Source organism: Poecile atricapillus, chromosome 22 (assembly GCF_030490865.1).
Source record: "Poecile atricapillus isolate bPoeAtr1 chromosome 22, bPoeAtr1.hap1, whole genome shotgun sequence".
Taxonomy (NCBI): Eukaryota; Metazoa; Chordata; class Aves; order Passeriformes; family Paridae; genus Poecile; species Poecile atricapillus.
This window is the reverse complement of record NC_081270.1, coordinates 3844189-3863889: the sequence shown is the minus strand read 5'-3', so window position 1 is coordinate 3863889 and position 19701 is coordinate 3844189. Positions and strand designations below refer to the sequence as shown.

The window sequence follows — 19701 nt, the reverse complement described above, 5'->3', positions numbered from 1 at the left end:
GCCACTGCGGGCAGGCTCCCAGCGCTGCCCCTCGCCCCCTGCCACACACACACACAGTACAGCACGGAAAAGCCGAGTGGAAAGTCAGCAGATTGACCTGGGCGGGGGCACGGGGGGCTCACGATCCAGTGCTTCGATGCTTAGAGTCAAACACGTTCACCTCATTGTGCAAGCGCTTTCGAAAGGCTCCGTCCGCGCCACAGCAGCGAGGAGCTGCTCCCAAGGGCGGCCACTGAGTGTCTAAGTGCTGATTGGGGATGGGGCAAAGCTTCCTCTGCACTGTCCGAGGGAGGACAGGACCCCAGCAGGTGTTTGTCCCGTGAGCACACCCAGCTGGTGTTCAGCCCCGTTTGGGTTTGGACTCCCGCGCAGCGATGTCCCCGAGGCGCCCAGCGAGGTAGGGCCTGGTGGCCTGGGACAGCTTGGAAAGGCACCAGCCCAGAGCAGCTGGAGCACCAAAGGGCCCATCCTAGGGAAGAAGCCAGCAGCCCAGCAGGAGAACTGGGTGCCTCAACATGTCCTGCAGGACCTGGCACCTCAGCACATCCCATGGGACAACCTCAGCCCACCCCACTGGAGAGCTCCCAGGTGTCTGCAGCAGCCACAGCGATCACGCCAGGACCAGCCACCAGCTCTCAGCTGGTGGGAAGCAGGGAAGCACAGACACGAGACCCACGTTCTCCTCCCTGAACACCTCAGGCAGGAAGGTCCAGCTGTGGCCAGAGAAAGGGCCCTTCATGGAGCACCAACGCTTCAACCCCGTGCAGCTCCCAGCCCCACCTGACCACTCCAAAAATCCCCAGGGCTTCTTCTTCTCTCCCCTGTGCTGTTGTGGCTGTGAAAATACTTTAAATAAATAGATCCTACACAAAGCTCTGGGTTTAAACCACACCTGCAGCAGTGCTCTGGCTACCAGACACACCACAGCCACTTTCCATCCCTGCCACCTTCACCTGGCCTGGATCCCAGTGTGTCCTTGGGGTTGGACACTACAGCTCCACGTCTCACCAAAGCTCCCAGAGCTTCCCCAGCATTGGGAAGGCAGCAGTGCTCCTATAGCAGAATGTCCTGGACACAAACCTCTCGGGAAGCAGCCTTGAAAAGACAAGATTCTCTGCTAAAGCAGCAAAATGGAACCTCCACACCTGCTGTGAGCTGCAGCATGTTCCAAGTGCAATCCAATGAAAGGTAGAGATTAACAGAGATTCAGTAAAGTCTTCCTGTTTCTTTATCTTAATGGGAAAAATTGAAACTTGTAATCAGTGCTAAATTAGAGGAATTGGGAGATCCTACAACATGAGCTAGAGGTAATGGGGAGAAAACTGGATTAGGAAATATGAAAAGAAAAAAATATAATTTCATTATTTTAAACCCTATATTTTTAATGTCCTCAATCCCTGGCTGGATAATACCTCCCTATCCTTGGCCAGGGGCCTTCAGGAGATCCATGGAGAGCCAGGATGAGCTGGGGAAGGGGGGCAGAGACAGTGCAAGCTCAGTCAGAGGAAGGACCTGACCAGCTGCTTCTGGAGAAATGACACAACTGGCAGCAGGGCTGAGAGAGGGGTGGGGAGACCACACATAACCCAAATAAATTGCCACAATAACACTTGCATTCCTTAGTATTGGCCCACATTTTAGTGTCCAGCTCACTGCCACTCCCTTGGCTGCTCTGTCACCTCCCTGTGCTGCGGAGTGCAATGCTGACCTGCCCTAAGGTTTCTTCCAGGGTGAACAAACCGTAGTCAGAGCACACAAACGCTCATTGCTGCCCACAGATCCTGTTCCAGCATGGCAGGTAGGGCCTGTGAGAGAGAGGCTCAGACATGTGGTTTGCTCCGAGCAGCTGCCAGGAGTCACTGAGCTGCTGCTGGAATGGGACAGGATGGATCCATCCCCAGGTTTAAGGCTATTTCCATGTTCTCCTGGAGCAGGGCCATCGAGGCAGGGCACCTCCACCGGCCTCCTCCTCCTCCTGTGCTGCTCCCAGGTGCTGGAACCTTCCTCCAAGGCTCCAGGAGCTTCAAGACAAAGGGGAGCTGAGGGATGATTGTCTGGAGAATTGGCAGCACCACTGGCAGCATTGACTGGGGTTATTTGGCACATGGACAAAATCTTCCTCCTCCCTGTTTACCCAACATCCAACCTCAACAACACAATTTTGGTCCTTCACTACATACTTATATTAACATGATTTCTTCACAAGAATGATATCTAATGTAATAAGAAAATACTGTTAAGGAAGAAATAAAATAAGAAAGGAATTAGCCCAAAATGCCAAGTTATATACAGATTAAAATAAATTCCATCAGGAAAAGAAACAATTCTTTTATTATTTTCAGTTGGCCCCTGTGGGAATAATTTAAAGGCCAAGCGCCTGGGCAGGGCTGTGCTGCAGCCTCTGGGATGGGACAGGATGGGACAGGAGGGGACAGGATGGGACAGGAGGGGACAGGGCTGTCCCCTCCTCTGCAGAGCCGGGATTCCTCCGGCAGGATCGGCTCTCGGGCTCTACCTACCCAGGAGCTTTGTGCAAATACATGAAGCAGCTCGGTCACACCTCCTGGTGCTCTCAGAGCTCAGGGCACTTTCACAGGTTGTTGTGGAAAACCAAAAAGGTAAGGGTAAATTTTCTTGGGAAACACACTGGCGCTGCTAGTTTACCTTTTGTTTCCTCCGTACTAAAGCCACCCTGGATTCTTCCTGTGGGGGCACTCTGAGACTCCCCAAAATCAGCCTCATGTGTGTTCTTGGGTGCAAAGCTGACTTGCAAAGGTGTCACACCCAGTTCTGACTCTGCTTTGCTCAGGGAGCTGATCCCGTTGTTTTGGCCTGCTGGAATGAAGCTTCCCACACTACACTGGCTTAGAACCCTCCATCTGCCCTTTTCCATGGCTTTTCCATGGCCTAACCATTCCATAAGGGAATGTCATCTCCAAATTCCCTGCTCCAACAGCAGATGGGAATTGCAGCCAAGAACAGCATAAAGTCCACAGCATTTGTGGAAGCTGCTGTATATCAGTAGAGAAGATGAAGTTTTGAAGTGATTGGAAATCACTCATAAAATCTCCATAAGAAATTTTAGAGTCAGAGAGACAACTGGATTCTCATCTCTTTGCTCTGCACCCCTCAGGCTGCTAGAGCATGGAAATGTTCATCTTTCTACTTAAATTACAGGCCAAGCAGCAGCAGGCGGTGCAGAGGGAAAACCAGGCCAAAGCAATGGTGTGGATCAGAGATCTGTGCCACAGGCACCACCAGCACGGGGTGATGGCACCCTGAAACCCCAGGAGGTGACACACGAGCAGATGGGTCCGAGCTGCCCTGGGTGAGGCGAGCCTTGCCCAGCACACGTTTCCTTACGCACATTTGGGGAGGGCTTTATCCCCTGACCTCTCTGCTTGGGGAAATCCAAGCATTTCCAGGAGCTCCACCACCCTGGCTCTCTCCTGGGCACTCCAGCCCATGCTGGGCTCACAGGAGGGGCAGGGAGCTCTCCCAGCCTTGCTCAGGGCACAGCCGACCGTCTGCGTCCATGTGACACATCTGTCACCCCAACCTCAGCATGTTCCAGGCTGGAGGTGTCTCAGCTGGGAGCTGCATGTGGCTCATGATGACTGCAGGCAAGGTGGCCTCACCGTGGAGCTTTGCTCAGTGCCAGTGTTTTGCTGGGAACAAAGGACACGATGGTGTTTCTGTGGGAGTGCAGAATTCTGAATTCTTTTTTTGGGGGGTCAGTTAAATAGGTTGATTTGCCTTTCCCTGGCATAACTCCAGTGGCTGTGTCAGAATTGCACCAGGGACAGGTCATACCTGGCTCTCTTCCCTTGATGCTTCACCAATTCAGCTGGATGGGAAGGAAATGCTGCCATGTGGTTCCAAGCTATCGTTCCTGCTCAGGCTGTGCTGGCTCAGTGACACCAGTTTGGAAGGTTGGAGGGGCCTGTCCTTGATTGCACTGTTGCAATTCATGTCTTGCTCATGCTATTCCTACAGGCTGTGAAATTCTGGGGCTGCTTCGGGGTTATCCAGTTTGGGAGAGGTTTGTTCTGATAAATTAGAAAGGAAAACTCTGGAGAGATAAAAATGCAGGACGTGTAGGTCGGATGCGACAGGTTTCCTTCTCAGCCCAAAGTCCAGACGACTCCCTGAGGCCCTCTCATCCATCTTCTGCTCGCTGGGATTTTGCTGGGATGGCTGCAGCACCACCGCCGCCTCGCCTGGGCTCCGGCCAGTGCCTTGTGGACCTCTCAGAGGTGGTTGATGGGGTTAAAGGTCCCCGACTCTGAAGCTGCTCCTGCCATGTCCAGCCAAGCCCCCAGAGAGTTCTGGGAGGACGTGTGGAGGGGAGCGTTCTCAGACAGGGACAGCATCATTGCATAAGCCTGGGGGAGAGAGGGATGCAAGGACAGGAGTGAGAACACAGGATGGAGGAACACTCTGTAAAACACAGCACCACCTCACCCTGCCCACCTGGGCCAACAGCATCCTCGGTGCTGGTCTAAACTCACATCCACTCTCTGGGGTGGCACCCACCACTCAAAATTCCAGATTTGTCATGATTTTTAGGGACAATCACAAGAGACCATCATTCTCACAGGTTTTCACATGACTGAACCCATCCTGCACTGCCTGTGCTCAGTCACAAACCTCCACATGATTCCAGGGGAAAATAGCTGTTACTGGGGCTTGTTTTTAAAAAAAGCACATCCCCAGAAAAGCCAGTGGCTCAGTGAGGCTGGGCTGGGGGAGCAGTGCCCTGGGACTGGGGCAGCAGTGCCCAGCGGGAAGTGGTGCTCATCCTGACTTGATGCCTGGCATGCACCGACTGGTGATGCCAGTGTGGATATTTAGGGATGTGGAATTCTCATTGGCATGATTGGGGTGCTCAGGGTGGGTTTATTGCCGCAGTGAAACCCTAAAAGGTGTCTACTGAGAGAAATGCAGCGAGACTTGTTTGTCTTCTAACAAACTGCTGGTTCCTTGGAAGACGGCTGCTCTCCTTCCAGCAGGACACAAGATTGGCCTCCCACACCTCTCTGTGCCCCCTCAGCCCACATGAGTGATGCAAGGGCTTAGGCAGATGATAACCTCATATAGCAGAGGGGAAAACCTATGTCATTGTCACCCATGGCCTGAAAATGAGGAGAACTTCCCACCCTCCTGGCCCAGGGAAGAGGTACAGTTTTGTGCTTTTGTGGGCACACACACTTCTAAAATTGCTTAAAACTAAGCAAAAAGAGTGCTGTGCTGCTCACACAAAGGTTTTATATTACCTGCCAAAAGATGGGTCAAATAATTTAAGTTGCTTACTGTGATTCAAGTGTAAAACAGAGTCCAAACCCAGAAATACTTTCCCCCATCCAAGCACAGGCTGTACCAGGGTGGTACACTGGAAAAGAGCAAGCTGCTCCCAAAGAGTTAGTGCATTTGGGATGTTAGTGACAGAAAGAGTTGCGCAAGTGTTTAAGTGAGTGTCACCTCAAAAAACTGCTGTGCTCTCTCTTCCAGCAGCCCCTCCCCAGCCTCACTGCTGGCACCCACTATGAAGAAGGAAAAAAATTTCCCAAGCTTTGGATGATGCTAATTCAAAAACCATGTTCTGCCTGGTGGCTGCACTGAGCTACTGCTCTGCTGGATATTTGAAATAGATTTTGGAATAAATTCTGTTGCTTGAGGGTCAGAAAGGGCCTCTGAGGTGAGAGCTGTATTCACCCCCCACCAGGGGCTGTGTTCTCTCTGCAGCCCAGCCTGCTGAGGTAACTTCACTGAACAATTCTTTTGTGAGAATCCTTGTGGAAGGATCAAGAGATAAACTCCATAAACCCAGACTGGGTATTTTGGCTAATGAAAAAGCAGAAAGCACACACAGACCTGTCCCAAACCTCCAGATTTCTTTCAGAACTCCAGTAATTCTGAGATGCCATTTTGATGGTTTTTGGTGGGTCTAAACTGGTCTGGCTCACAGGGTTGGGGTTTTTCTTTTCCATTTTCTAGTTTACTTTTAGAAATCAAGGAGATAAACAAAAATACCCTCTAGACATGCTGGGTTTCAAGTACCGGATATATTATTGTCTTTCACACCTGTTTTAATCAAACCCAAGGGCATGTCTACAGACCAGGCCCCAGTGGTTACTGACAGAACCACCTCAAAGCATAAATAAACAAGGAGTTATAAAAACATTTATACAGACAGATAAAAACACACAGATGCCTCTCTCTTCCTGTATAGCCCCATTTTCACTGTATAGGCTGAGATAAATCCATCTAAAGGTGATGCCCACTCTCTTCCTCCTCTATTTCAATTTGGTTGCAACAAGACACATCCATGTGTGTGTTAGAATTCCTGCTGGAAAAGGCGAATAACCTTCTGGAGGAGGAAAATAACCCGCTGGAAGGGGAACATAACCCTTGGCTGGAGGAGGCCAGCTGCTCCCTAATCCTGCTGTACATGCTGGTGGCAAGCTAGGAAAACATTCTGGATATACCCACCTGGTTTTTAGCCTGCCTGTACAGAGTCTGTTTTATTGCCTCAGAGTCTAAGGTGGAATTAAACACATCTTTAACTTCAAATGCTTCCTCGGCTGCTTTGCGGAGATCCAGCCCCTTCCCAAAATTCGGCATCTGCTCCAAATCTAACAGGCCGGCTTCGTCCTCCTCAATACACCTGTACCAATGACCAGGGGAAGGGGTGACCTGTGTTAGCTCGTCTGGCCCAGAGCCTGCATGCACCACCCACGGGGGCTCACGAGCCACATGCGTGAAGGGATGGACAGACAGACACAGAGACAACACGGGATGGATGGAGTGAGGAAGAAGTGGAAAGCAACAAGCAGCAGGTTCTGTCTGAGGTTCTGCACCAACACCAGTGGTGCTTTTAATCTGGGTAAGGCATCACTCAGTGTTGTGTGACTTGTGCTATAAATGCCCCCAGAAACTGGGGCAAACTGCAGCAAAAAGAGAGCTGAGCCTGTGCTGCGTGCAGCAATCTTTCATTCTGAAGGTGCTCACACATGGCTTGACCTTGGGATTAAAAATCCTTCACTTTTTATAAAATAATGGAATCTGGTTTGGGTTGGGAGGGACCTTAAAGATTATCTCATTTTACCCTCTGCCGTGGGCAGGGACACCTTCCACTATCCCAGGGTGCTCCAAGTGCCATCCAGCCCGGCCTTGGACACTTCCAGAGATCCAGGGGCAGTCACAGTTTCTCTGGGTACACTGTGCCAGGGCCTCTCCACCCTCACAGGGAAGGATTTTCCCTGAAGATCAAACCTATATTTCTCCCCTTTCAGTTTAAATCCACTCCCCCTTGTCCTGTCACTCCAGGCTCTTGGAAAGAGTCTCCATATTTCCTGCACCTTCCTTCAGGCACTGGAAGGTCACCTTGGAGCCTTCTCTCATGCATGCTGGACAATCCCAGTTCCCTCAGTCTTTCCTCACAGCAGAGCTGCTCCATCCCTCTGATCATCCTGGGGCCTGCTCTGGACTCTCTCCAGCATCTCCTCATCCTTCCTGTGCTGGAACCCCAGAGCTGGAGGCAGCTCTGCAGGTGGGTCTCATCAGGGCAGAGGGGCAGAATCCCCTTTTTCTCAGAGCTCTTAGAACTCCACTTGAAGTCAAGAATATTTTGCTACAACTCAAAGGGCCATAGCAGCACCAAAGGCATTGCACAGACCCCTCTTCTTTTGCCCTGACCAGAGTTTTGGAGAGAAAAACAACATCTTCTGAGTTGTGGTACCCTAAAACCTCTGGGTTTTGTGTCTATTCTGCTCCAGACTCCTCAAGCCTTGGGTATCATTCCAGACTCTCCTTGCAGTCCACTTGTCTTGTGTCCCCCACCATGGTGAAATGGAATCTGGAGTGAATCAAACCGGAGGCATGGCATGGCTTGGAGGACAAACCCACAGCACTCACGATGCACCACAGACACGGGCAGGGGGCTGAGCCCCCTGGAACGGCCCCCTCACCTTCGGGTGTGGTCAAAGCTCATGGTGAGAGATGTGGGCTCCTCATCCTCCTCATCCTCGAATGCTCCCTGGGGCTCCGCCGTGGGCGACGCCGTCTCGTCCTGGGACTTCCCAGTCAGGCTGTCGTCATCTTCCTCTTCCAGTTCTTCGTCCTCATCGTCCACATCTTCTGTCTTCTCATTTGCCAATCCGTGGCACTGGGAATTGCCATCAATATCCTGGATTTCTGGCCTGAAATGTTTGATTGAAGGACAGGGAGGAGGAGAAGAAGAAGAAAGAAAAGGAAAAAAAAAGAAGGCAAATGTTTAATGTTGCTGTAGGACACAGAATGATTCACATGGACACAGTTCAATTTATGATAAGGAAAAGGATGATTTCATTTTGTGACTCCAGTACTTATAGATTTTCGACAATGACCAGGGATTGGATAGTTAGGTTATCACCTTCCCAATCACACTGGCCGTGCAAAATGTCCATCAAAAGATGTTTCTTGGAAAGAATGTATACACATCTATGTTTATAGTTACTTTCCTGGGGAAGTGGCTAGAAACTATAAAAACAAGATCAGAAGGTTTAATTTTCAGGGTGACAATTTAAGTCATGTATTCCCACTGGAATGAAAGACTTGGATAATGTTATACACAGATATAAACACAGAGACACATTTATATTTAAAATGTAACAAAGAAGAAAACCCATGTGCTTCAGGCATTTAAAAATCACCCTTCACTGTTCCTAAGGGCCAATGAATACGTTGAGAATACACCAACCCCAAGGCTTTTTGAACTACAAATTTGTGTAGTCTGATTTAAATGCTGGGGTTTAATCTCTTAAAATTAACATGTGTGGGACAAGCAGCCTTCCTTCTTCTCTGAGCTCTGTCCTCCAACAATTTCTCTTTGAGCAATCAGCAAGAGAAAGCTTCTACCAGCCAGCCTGAATTCCCTCTTGTATTGCTCTGCTGTTCATGCCTGTCCTGTGAGCAGATAATTTTATTCCCTTGCCTACCTTTTATCCACTAAAGCCGACGCTTGATTCATCTCGCTATTTGCAATAAAATTTCTGATTTCCGAGAAATAGGAATCCTCTTTTTCGTCTAAAAGTGCATGGTTGTCTGATTCCGAGTTGGGGGAGGAGGCGCTGGTCCCGAGGTGGTTGGCGATGACTCCAGAGTGCTGACTCACTGCGGGGCAGGAGCACGGAGGGACAACAGGAGAGACAACAGGAGACTCCGTCAGGTGTTGGCAAGGCCATGGTTAGGAGGAAACATGAAGTAAGAATGCTCTTAACAGCCCTCTCACTTTGTGTTACTGATTTAGTACTCAAGAGGAAAGTCATGGAACAAAGATCCCAAAGGAAGATTGTGTTTTCCACACCAAAACACAGGTGATATTTAGTATTTATGGACAATTTACACAATTTGAGAACCATTGCAGAGTTGTTTGCCTACAATTTTCCATGATACTTTATTTCACTTGTGCTGGGAAATCACTTACTTGGCTCCATCACAGGAACTCCTTCCTTTCATTTTTTATGTTAAAACAAAGCCTTTTTATCTTGAACTTTTCGAAAACCCTACAAACAACCCTACAAACTCGTCCTTATGGGACAATGCTTTCCAGCAAGGCTTCCCAAGGGCCAGACCATGGAGTCTCCTGTCTCCAGTGATCCCCAGCAGTTCCACAGAGTCTTTCCCCACCTGGAACGTTCTCATGCTCGTGCTTCTTCAGGTGCCTGTCGAGGTTGGTCTGCTGCCCGAAGCACCTGTTGCACAGGTGGCACTTGAATGGCTTCTCCTTGTTGTGGATGTTCCGCACGTGCCGCTGCAGGTTGGAGGAAATGCTGAATGACCTGTCACAGTATTTACACCTGGAAAACAACAGCAAAATGCCAAAGAGTGCAATGTGAGGGGGAAAAAACCCAAGCCAACAAACCCCAAACAGCAACAACAACAAGCCAAAGAAGAAAAAAAAAAAGAGAAAAATCTGACTATCAAAACCCCAGGAAATGTTGGTCTATAAATCTTTACTCAGCTAAAGAAAGCACAAAGCATTAATCATCACAGACAAATCTGATATTATTGTTACTCAAGGAGCACAAAGAAAAGATTAGGATTAATTAGGAAGTGAGTCGCCCAAACAAATAAGAGTTTGAAGCAAAATAATTACTTTTCCATGCATGGATGTAGGAATGAGAGAGGTGGATTTATTCCTTCCACTTTTTTGAGGGGAATCAGGTGAAATATGGCTGCAGAGGGAGGACAAGGAAGATAGAAGAAGAAGGGAGGGAGGTGAAATGTATAAAGTAGTTATTAACTGGCAAATCCCTGCATGACAGTTAGCTGGACACACAGAAAATCCTGGCTTTATTTGTGAAATTCCTTGTGGTACTGGACATGAATGGACTACAGCATGGCTTTAAAGGTAATTATAACTATTCTTATAGCAAAACAGCTCCCAAGAAATCCACCATCCTTTTCAAACAGGGTAAGATTTACTCCTAGGAGTGAATATCTGGTTTATGATGAAAAGCTGGAATGCAAGGAGCCAAGCCAGGATATTCGGGAGAGCTGCTGAGTGAAGAAATGTTCCTTCTCTGAGCTCAGTCTCTGCAGGACCCACGGCAGATGGGCTGGGGGCTTGTTCAAAGCCATCACCCCCCCTTTTTTGCGTTTAGATTCCCTCTAAATAAATTGGAATTGCCCGGAGTGGTGTTGCAAGGCAGAGCGGCAGCCGCTGATGGACTGAAGGTGGCAGCTCCGAGCTGCGGTGGAGAGTTTGGGTCTAAAACTCCTGAAAACCTCGTTTCTTCCGTCGAATCCCTCATTACATCTCCCTTTAAACACATCACTTGTACCTTAGCAAAGCTGCTCCCCCACGGGGCTCTGCTTCCAAAACCCACGAGCAGCAGAATCTGTCTCTGCTGCAGAGCTGTGCAAAGCTTGGACACTTCCAAAGTTCAAACTCTTCCCAAACCCTTGTAATTCCAGAACAAATCCACTCCAGCAGGGCTGCTCTGAGCTCCTCTAACCCACGGCAACACCTGCCCCATGGACATGATCTACTCCTCAGTGGGAATCCTGGATTCCATAATGGTGTTGGGACTCTAAACCCCATCCAGTGCCACCCTCTGCTATGGACAGGGACACCTTCCAGAGTCCCAGGGTGCTCCAAGCCCCGTCCAACCTGGCTTTGGACACTCCCAGGCATGGGGCAACCTCTGCCAGGGCCTCTCTAGCACTCCAAGACACGGAGATGGAGGCTTTGGGAATATTAGTAGCTCCCAGTGTGCACAGACTAACCCCATGCCTGCCCCCCTCAAGGATGGAACTGGGTTTCCCTGAACACAGAGCACATGGGATTCTTCCCTACAGACACAACAGGTTCAACTGTGAGTGGAAAAGATCCCCGCTGTGAAACACACACACCCCATTTCCAGATGTGCTCCAGCTGTGATTTTTATTCGTCCTCTAAAAATAAATCGGTATTATTTTTGGAAAAAGCAGGGATACATTTATGAAACACTCTCTCTCACTGAATGTTTATGGATTCCATGTTCACCTCCGAATTTCCTACTGCTAAATCTCTAACAAGAATAAAGATATTTCAAATAATGGGCCTTTATTAGGATTAACCAAGGGAGAGAGCAAAGATCTTTTTTAAACCACAGCATTTCCAGACTTCTAAAGTCTTTTGTTTTCCTTTTTTTTTTTTCCCCAAAAAACCCCAAATAACTCTAGAAAACAAGAAGTTATTTGAACATCAGCAAGAACAATCACAGTTTCTATGTGGAGAGTTAAACACAGATTTCCAGTACCAAGGAATTTGCTCTCAGATTCCTGTTCAGCACTCCAGCAAGCTGCAATATCCAAACCTGCCAATATCCTTGCTATTCCATGGGATTTTCATGAATGGTTTTGTCCAGCTTAGACCAGGAGCCCCTTTCTCATCCTTGCTGATGCCAGGGGTTTTCTCTCCCTTCCTGTCCTCACCAGCTCCTAAAACCCACTTTTTTTTGTGTGTCCTGGTGCCTGGCACAGGGAATACCTGGCACAGGGAATACCTGGCACAGTGGGCATCAGGATAACCCATGTTCCCAGCCTGGCTGTCCCTGCCATCACCCCTAGGAGCAGCTCCAGGCATTCAAAGGCAGCTCTCACACGCCCAAGGCACGAACGACCCGGCCTCCTCCACGTCCATTTATTTAGATGTTCAGGAAGCCTTTGAAAAGTTCCCTGTGACAGGTCCTCGCCCTAACCATGAGCTATGTGGATCCAGGGTCGGGAATGGGGAGGGATAAAGAGCTTGTTAAAAAAATAAGAACCAGAGGGGCACTGGGAAGGAGCAGCGAATGCCTGGGAGCAAAGGGATGAGGGAGATGTCCGGTGTTATTTGTGGTCCCAGAGGGGTCGGTGCTGGGAGCTCTGCTGGTTTTAATCTAAATAAATGGCCCAGGCAGAGGAACCAGCTTAAATTCAGGGAAAGGGGTGAAGAGTGAGGGAGGAGCAGAATAAAACTCAAAGGCAGCGGTATTTGCTTTGCAAACAGCCCGACAAAGCTTCTCCCTTATCAGCTTCAAGGGCTGAAAACATCCCAAGTGGGAGGGAGGGACAGCAAGGAAGGAGCCTGGGCTGGAGCTGGGGAGCTCTGACAGGAAATCCTGGGAGCTGGAGGAGCTCCAGTACCTGGGATAACACGGGAGAAAGCAGGGAGCAAACGCTGGGAATGTGGGCAGGAATTCCTGAGTCCCTCTCACTCAGTTTTGCATTGATCAGTGTGAGCTGAAGAGACAGAATTGCAGGAAAAAACCAAAAAACCACATGGACAGCAACCCTCCCTCCGAGTGACTCCTCAACCTCAAGTACATTTATAGCAGGGGTGAGCTCAGGCTGCATTTTGAAAACCAGAAAATGAGAAATATCTTCAATATTTATTGAACTATACAATTTAAATGACATGGTAGATATCAACTGTGGCTGTGAGTTCCAGCTTAACGCAGATAACAGGACACGAGGCCTCCAAGGGGCTTTTTATCACTGAATTCTGAAATACATAGTCCCGAATTTTAGGTTTGGTGCAGGAAAAAACAAAAAAAGATTGAAAAGAAACATGTTGAATTTCACTGTACTGCACAGGGGCTCAGAGTGTTTTCAAATCACTTGATTTTTAAGAAATGCATCACCAGGTATTTATCGCTTTTCAGAAAACATGTCGCATTTTCCTTTTATAAAAAGAATCTGTCTCCTTATTGCTCATTTGCTATTAATTCCTACTTTATATATAATTACACACTAAAGAAGTTCAAATGACTTCATAGTCACACACAAAAAATCTCCAAAAAACCCATCACTTAATCAGTGACCATCAGGAATCAAACCCAAAACACCTTATTTTCTGGCCTGTTACCTTTAAGAACATAGTAATTAATATTTGGATTAATATTTGGATTCTTATTTAAATTATTGTCTATAAATATATTTTAATATAGGGAAGGGAAAAAAAAATAAATTAAACAATCAAAAGCAAAGTTGCAAAGGAGACAACAGTAAAACACTGAGAAGTCAGCAACCTCCTTTTACCTGCCTGAAGTCAGCACTTAAACCCCAAGCTTTCAAAACAAGCCTGGCTGCCAAAGCTACAAATCTCAGTTCTCAGAGAGGAAAAGCAAATCAATGATAATTAAAGCTCGTCTGTAAACGCAGCCCCGGCTCTCCGGAGTGCTGTTAGAATGCAACATTGTCCAGGAGTCAGACCTCTAAAAAACCCACGCAGGCTATTTTCTGGGAGAAGACCAGATCAAATAAATCTTTATTTTCCTAACCTTTGTTAAGTTGCAAGTCTCCTTTTTTGGAAGAAAACTGAACTAACGATCTTGGAATAATCGGGAGCGAGCGTTGCAGTGGACAGGGAACACACAGGGCCCTTTCAGGCATATCAAATAACACAACCCCAAACATCACAGCAGGGAATGGGTCCAAAATATATGTCTGCTTTGGTGGGGGGAGGGTGGTGTATTTTTAATTTACCTAATGTCTACACTAAAAATGCTGGATGGAAAATAAATGTGATTCTCAGCGTAGCAGGGATTACAATGTGGGAGAGTCAATTCTTAGGTTAAACTGAGCATAAAAATGTGATGTATTTGACCACATGGCCTTTTGCTGCTCATAAATTTGTGTTTCTCTTTATTTAATAACTGCTCTATTTGTTTTGCTGTGAACTTATGGCTGTGTACGAAATGCTGCAATATCAGCTACCCAAAATGAAATGGAATTGTTACCATTGTTTGACAACCTGCAAAACACTGCCTCACATCATGGCAAACACAAGGCTTGATTTGCAGCGAGCTCTCGATGCATCATTCCTTCAGGTTTGCTCATTTCTGGACCTCATTCTAACAAAAAAGGGCATTTTTCCCCCAAGTTTTCTGAAACTGCTTGTAACGCACTGGGAGAAAATGCTGGGGGGAAAGATTTCCATGAGAAATAGTTATTTATATACCTATATACCTAGGCACATATATTACATATATTTTCTGACAAGTTTTATTCACATTTAAAGCCCTGACTTGGGCAGGAGCCACAGAACGCACTGGGCTGGGACACTGTCCCCATGCACACTGAAGCATCAAAATCACATCACCTTGTCCCCTGCTAACAGAAAATAGCTCAGCCTTCTACCTTAAACACTTACAAATGTGTGAGACTCTGTGTGAATCCCCTCATCCCAGCTCTCCTTTTAAACTCTCTTATTTAAGCTCAGACACTACCAAAATTCATTTTTAAGGCAGGTAAATCGACAGGGTTTTTCTTGCCTTTGTATTTTTGATTTCCCTACCCCAGGCACCTCTGATGTGCATTAAGAAAAGAACCAACCAGACTAGTCCCAGATGTGAAGGTCCTGGCAAGCCCTTCTAACCAGCCTGAATTTCAGAGCCATTCAGCACCTTCAGCTGTCCTTGAGATGAATGGTTAACGTGAGTGTGAAACAACACTGCAAATCAGAGCCCTCATTTGCCAGCATACATCTAAATATAAGTTAAGTGTCTATCTTCGAGCTGCCAAGCCTGATTATTTTTGGCTGGTACACATAATATACAACCCTATGAATCACTCTGTGTAATGCTCCAGGCCTGTGGTATTCTGCTGGCACAGAATTTTAGAGAGAGGAGGGGAGGGATACCAGAGTGGTGAGTGAGGAGTGTTTGGGAAAGGGTTTTTTATGGGGGACAACATCACCTGTAAGGCTGCTCCCCAGTGTGTGTCCGCAGATGCCTCGTCAGGTTGGCTGAGCGTGGGAAGATCTTGCCACAGTACCTGGACAGGGAGAGTCAAAGGAAACCATCAGAAGAGCCCACAGATGCCACAGCACAACCTGCACCCCTCATTCTGACACCGCTCCCCAAATCCCTTCACGTGTCTGAGGGGGGCAGAGGGGAGGACAAACCTCCCACCCCAGGGTTGTAGGGGTTACTGTGCTGACATCAGAGCACCAGGAGCAGCTGTGGGAGCTGTGAGGGTTCAGCCTGGAGAAAAGGAAGCTCAGGAAGAATCTCCTCACTCCTACAACTCCCTGACAGGAGCGTGCAGGTGAGGTCAGGCTCTGGTCCCAAGGGACGAGGGACAGGACAATAGGAAACAGCCTCAAGTTGCACCAGAGGAGGTTTAGATTGGATGTTTGGAAACTTTTTCACAGAAAGGCTTGTCAGACGTTGGAATGGGATGCCCAGGGAGGTGGTGGAGTCACTATCCCTGGAAGTGTTCAAAAGAAGTGTGGACATGGCACTTGAAGACATGGTTTAACTACAGCATTCCTGCATCAGAGTACAGAGGGTTTAATCACTGCCTGGGCAGATTGGCACTTGAGATGTTTCTGCATCTCCTTTATAGCCCCGTTGATGTGCTCATCATATGGAATCTGCTCTCTCATCCTCGGAATTCACAGAATTTTCTCTAGATAAAGGCTGCAGCACTGTGCTATGGGCTGGGAGGCTGACAGGCTGCTTAGAGCAAGAATATGCAGCCATAGGAAATTAATAAAGGAAGGAATTGTGTTCCCCAATAAATCCAGTTCACAGTAAAATCAAAAAGGTATAAATAAAAAAACTAATTGGGAAATATAGACCTAAGGATGAGGGGCTGCACTCGGTGACTATGAAAACTGTTGTAGGAGGAAACTATGGCAGACTTTCCTTATTTCAGAGACGTTCAGCTGTCCTGAAGATGAACAGTTAATCTGAGTGTTTCCCAGCAATGGAAATCCAAATGTTAACTTGTGAGAGAGCATCTAAAATTTAAATTTAGTCCCTTTTGTAAGTAGAAACCTCAAATTTCTAAATACTCAACTGAAATCTGAGCCCACAGCTTTTGTGGCAAAGTTGAACATAAGAGACACATCAACCAAAGTTTGTACCCACTTTCTGCACCCAAAAAATCCCCTCAGCAGGAGCCACCACAAGAACCTTCAGGTAAAACAGCACACGGAGGTTTATTATTAAATACCCTCAATCTGCTCCAATTTGTATCTGGATAGGTATGTGAGCAGTTCTGTGGATAGAACTGTTTGAAAAAGTTGTTTCCTGCATGCCATTTTTTAAAATTCAAACATTTTTTCATAGCTGAGGTTGGATGTAGCTGGGACTGGCATTGGGAACAGTGTAATTCACCGCCGCACGCCAGAGACTTGGCCTGGGGAGTTGGGTTTGCTTGAGAATCTCCAGATCTGCTCCCAAAGTTATTAAAAATTACAAAGCAAACAGAAGATACTGATTTCCTACCAGACAAAACAAGCTATTTCAGAGGGAATTAGTCATCCCAGCTCTGCTCTAATTCCGCTGCTCCTTGTTTTCCCTCCTGGCAGAGATGTCGGTGTGGAGCTGCTCCTCTCTGTGCTGGTGCCCAGTGCAGCTCCCCAGCTGTGGATGGCACATCCTGAGGTATTTCCACAGCCCGGGATGTTTCCACACCCTGGGGCTCAGTGTGGATGCCATGGGATGCCCGGCTCACCTGCAGGTGTAGCGCTCCTTGCCCTTGCGCAGGATGGGGTCGGAGAGCGTGGGTGGCGGCGATCGGAAGTTGAAGGGGTGGTGGGGAAGGGGCTGCAGGGATGAGCCAGAGTCGGCCTTCATGGCTGCAAAGCTCTCCAGTTTCTCCGTCATCGTCTCGATGGCCGACATCTGCAAGGACAAGGAGATAGCTCCTGTCAGAAAAATCCCTGGGAAGGGCAAGATCTGATGCATGAAACAGTTTTGGTTGGGCAAAACCTCCTGCTGGTGCTGGTTTTCTTGGAAGTTGGAGTCACAGTGGGAAATGGAGCCACTGAATCCAGCCAGGAAAGACAGGAGTAGTGTATTGGTCATGGAGAAAGCAGGAAAGGCACAACTGGTAAAGCCAGGCATTTAGCTCCCTGAAATGAGCACTTGTTCACTTTCTGCAGTGTGCATGTGCTCACTTTCAGCACTTTGGATCAAAAATTATCTCAGAATACGCTGAGACATCCATTTTTACCAGGATAACACTGAAACTAAACACCACAGGCAGATGCCTGAGTTAGATCTCAGCACCCGAGACCAAACCAAAGTCTGGGAAGAGGGAGGTCTGATATCTCCTACGGCATCCTGGGGGCTTGGAGGAACAGGGCAGTGAGTGGTGGGTGGGCAGGCAGGGACACAACCCCAGGAGAGGGGAAACAGGGAAGTTTTGTGCCCAAAGCAGGAGAATCCTGGCCAGAGTGGAGTGGGAGAGATGTGCAGTGGATGCTCAGGGAGCTGAGAGAAGCTGAGGCTGAAGGGGTGAAGAGGGAGAAGCTGGGAAGAAGACAAATTTGGATCAGGCTCAGAATGGAGTGGGTCCACAGGAAGCTTGCCTGGTGAAGAGGTCAACACTTTAATTATGGGTAGGAAAGGTTCAGCAACTCCTAAAGGTGATAGAAGGATGGGTGGGAGATGGCTGAGTTTCCTGGAGTGAAAGGGAGCTCCAGCCAAACTCCTAGATGTGAGCAGTGGCTGGGTGAGTTACAGTCAGGAGGGGCAACACCTACACATCCCTCTGGGATGGGAGCAGCTGGCATGCAGGCCTCAAGCTGGGACACCAAGCAAAATGTCCCTGGATGCTTTATCAGATTTAGTTTGTGTGATTTGGCCATGTTCCCACAGACATGAGATTAAACACCACACCAGAAAGAGGGAGAAAGAGAAAACCGTGGAGAAACAGGAGAAGGGAAAAGCAAAAAAGGAAAAAATAAAGCTGGACTATGTGCAAAAAAGGAAAAAATACATCTGCATAAAAATCCTGCCTAAAAACCAGCACTTTTACTTTCATTACAGAACAACAGGAAATCCAAGTCCAAGGGAGCAATGCAGCTCAGAGGACGACGCCGACTTTTCTGACGTCCAGCTTTGTGCACTCCTGAGAGCACTTTGGAGATACCAGGGGCAGAAAAGAGGGATAAAACAAACAAGGCAGCAATAAAGCTGCCTCCTGGCTGCGCTGACATCACCGGGACAGGCAGGAGCTGCGGAGGCAGCCGGGGCAGCAGCGAGGAGCGGAAGGCAGTAGGAAGCCATACATCACCCTGAGATGCTCAATTGTACAGGAAGGGCTGACCTTTTGCACGTTTACACTTTATTAAACTGGGCTTTAGAAGTGGGGGGGTAGAGGGGGAAGAGAGCCAAGATATTGTTTAAAAATATACGGCTATGAAAAAAAAGTTGTCTTAATCACCCCTGAAGACATTGTGGAGGGCTGACAAGCACTCATAAGCTGTAAAAAAGAGGAGTAGTAACCCCCATTTCCCGATAATAGATCCACAGCCCCTTAGCTGGAGGCTCCCAGCCCATGATAAATAGTAAGTAATACTTAGCACCAGCCACTTGAAAAGGTTACTTGATCATTTACAGCACCAGCTCTGCCCCAGCTGCCAGTCATGCAACAAAACCATCACGTTAAAAAGCTCTCTGGACCTTTCAGAGCTGAGCTCTCAGCCCTTTGCCGAGGTACCTGGAGCTCTCCTTTGTTGTGCCCTGTTCTTTAGGCACTTAGTCAGAGATATTTACTGGCTTGAGAGCCGTAGGCTGGTTTTAAAATTCTAAACACTGGCCACGGCCTCTCCAGTGGCAAAGGCACTTTGCTATTTAGGGAACAACAGCCTGGTTATAATAAAACAGAAAGGGGGAAGAAAAGAAACTTAACAGGTGAGGAAAGGCTTTCCATTAAGTTATCAAAAAGTTACACTGGTTATTTATGTTGTCCGGAGTTTCATTTGGAATAGACAATGTAGGAAAACTCCCAGAGAGTAAAGGAACTTCTGCCAATGACTGGCTAAGAAGTAAGAGTTGCCTGAAATTAATTTTGAGAGAGGAAACATCTCTTGAATGCTTTTATCACATCTTCTGGCTTCATCACATCCCAGTGAGGGCACTCCAAGAGAGCTGGGGATTAGTCACAAAGGAAAAGGCTGAGACCAGACTCATGTTTGGAGTGAGAAAAGCCTAGGTAGAACGTGACTCTGACTGACCAGGCACAGGAACATTGGTCCTAATGAAGAAAGCAGAAGCAGGAACCCTGAAAATGTGATTTCTTAGGAAAAGATCCAATTCCTAGCAATGCTGGATCCAGGGAATGGTCACGGCCCCATGGCTGCCAGAGCTCTCAGACACAGGGTGGAATTGTTGGGGTGCCCTGTGCAGGGCACAGGTTGGACTGGATGATCCTTCCAGCTCAGGTTATTCTGTG

The 19701-nt window shown here is 47.9% G+C and overlaps 1 protein-coding gene across 3 annotated transcripts in view; it reads right to left on the bottom strand.

The window, feature by feature from the left end:
- Nucleotides 1-563: 563 nt before the first annotated feature.
- PRDM16 (PR/SET domain 16) overlaps nucleotides 564-19701 on the bottom strand; it is a 284274-nt gene continuing 265136 nt past the window's right edge. For all 3 annotated transcript variants that reach the window (XM_058855066.1, XM_058855067.1, XM_058855068.1), the window contains 7 exons: nucleotides 16975-17144; nucleotides 15208-15285; nucleotides 9670-9839; nucleotides 8979-9153; nucleotides 7971-8201; nucleotides 6493-6667; nucleotides 564-4385 (listed from right to left, as the gene is read on the bottom strand). In XM_058855066.1, the coding sequence (XP_058711049.1) occupies nucleotides 4251-4385; nucleotides 6493-6667; nucleotides 7971-8201; nucleotides 8979-9153; nucleotides 9670-9839; nucleotides 15208-15285; nucleotides 16975-17144 (1134 nt within the window). In that variant the 3' untranslated portion in view covers nucleotides 564-4250. The remainder of the gene's footprint in view (nucleotides 4386-6492; nucleotides 6668-7970; nucleotides 8202-8978; nucleotides 9154-9669; nucleotides 9840-15207; nucleotides 15286-16974; nucleotides 17145-19701) is intronic.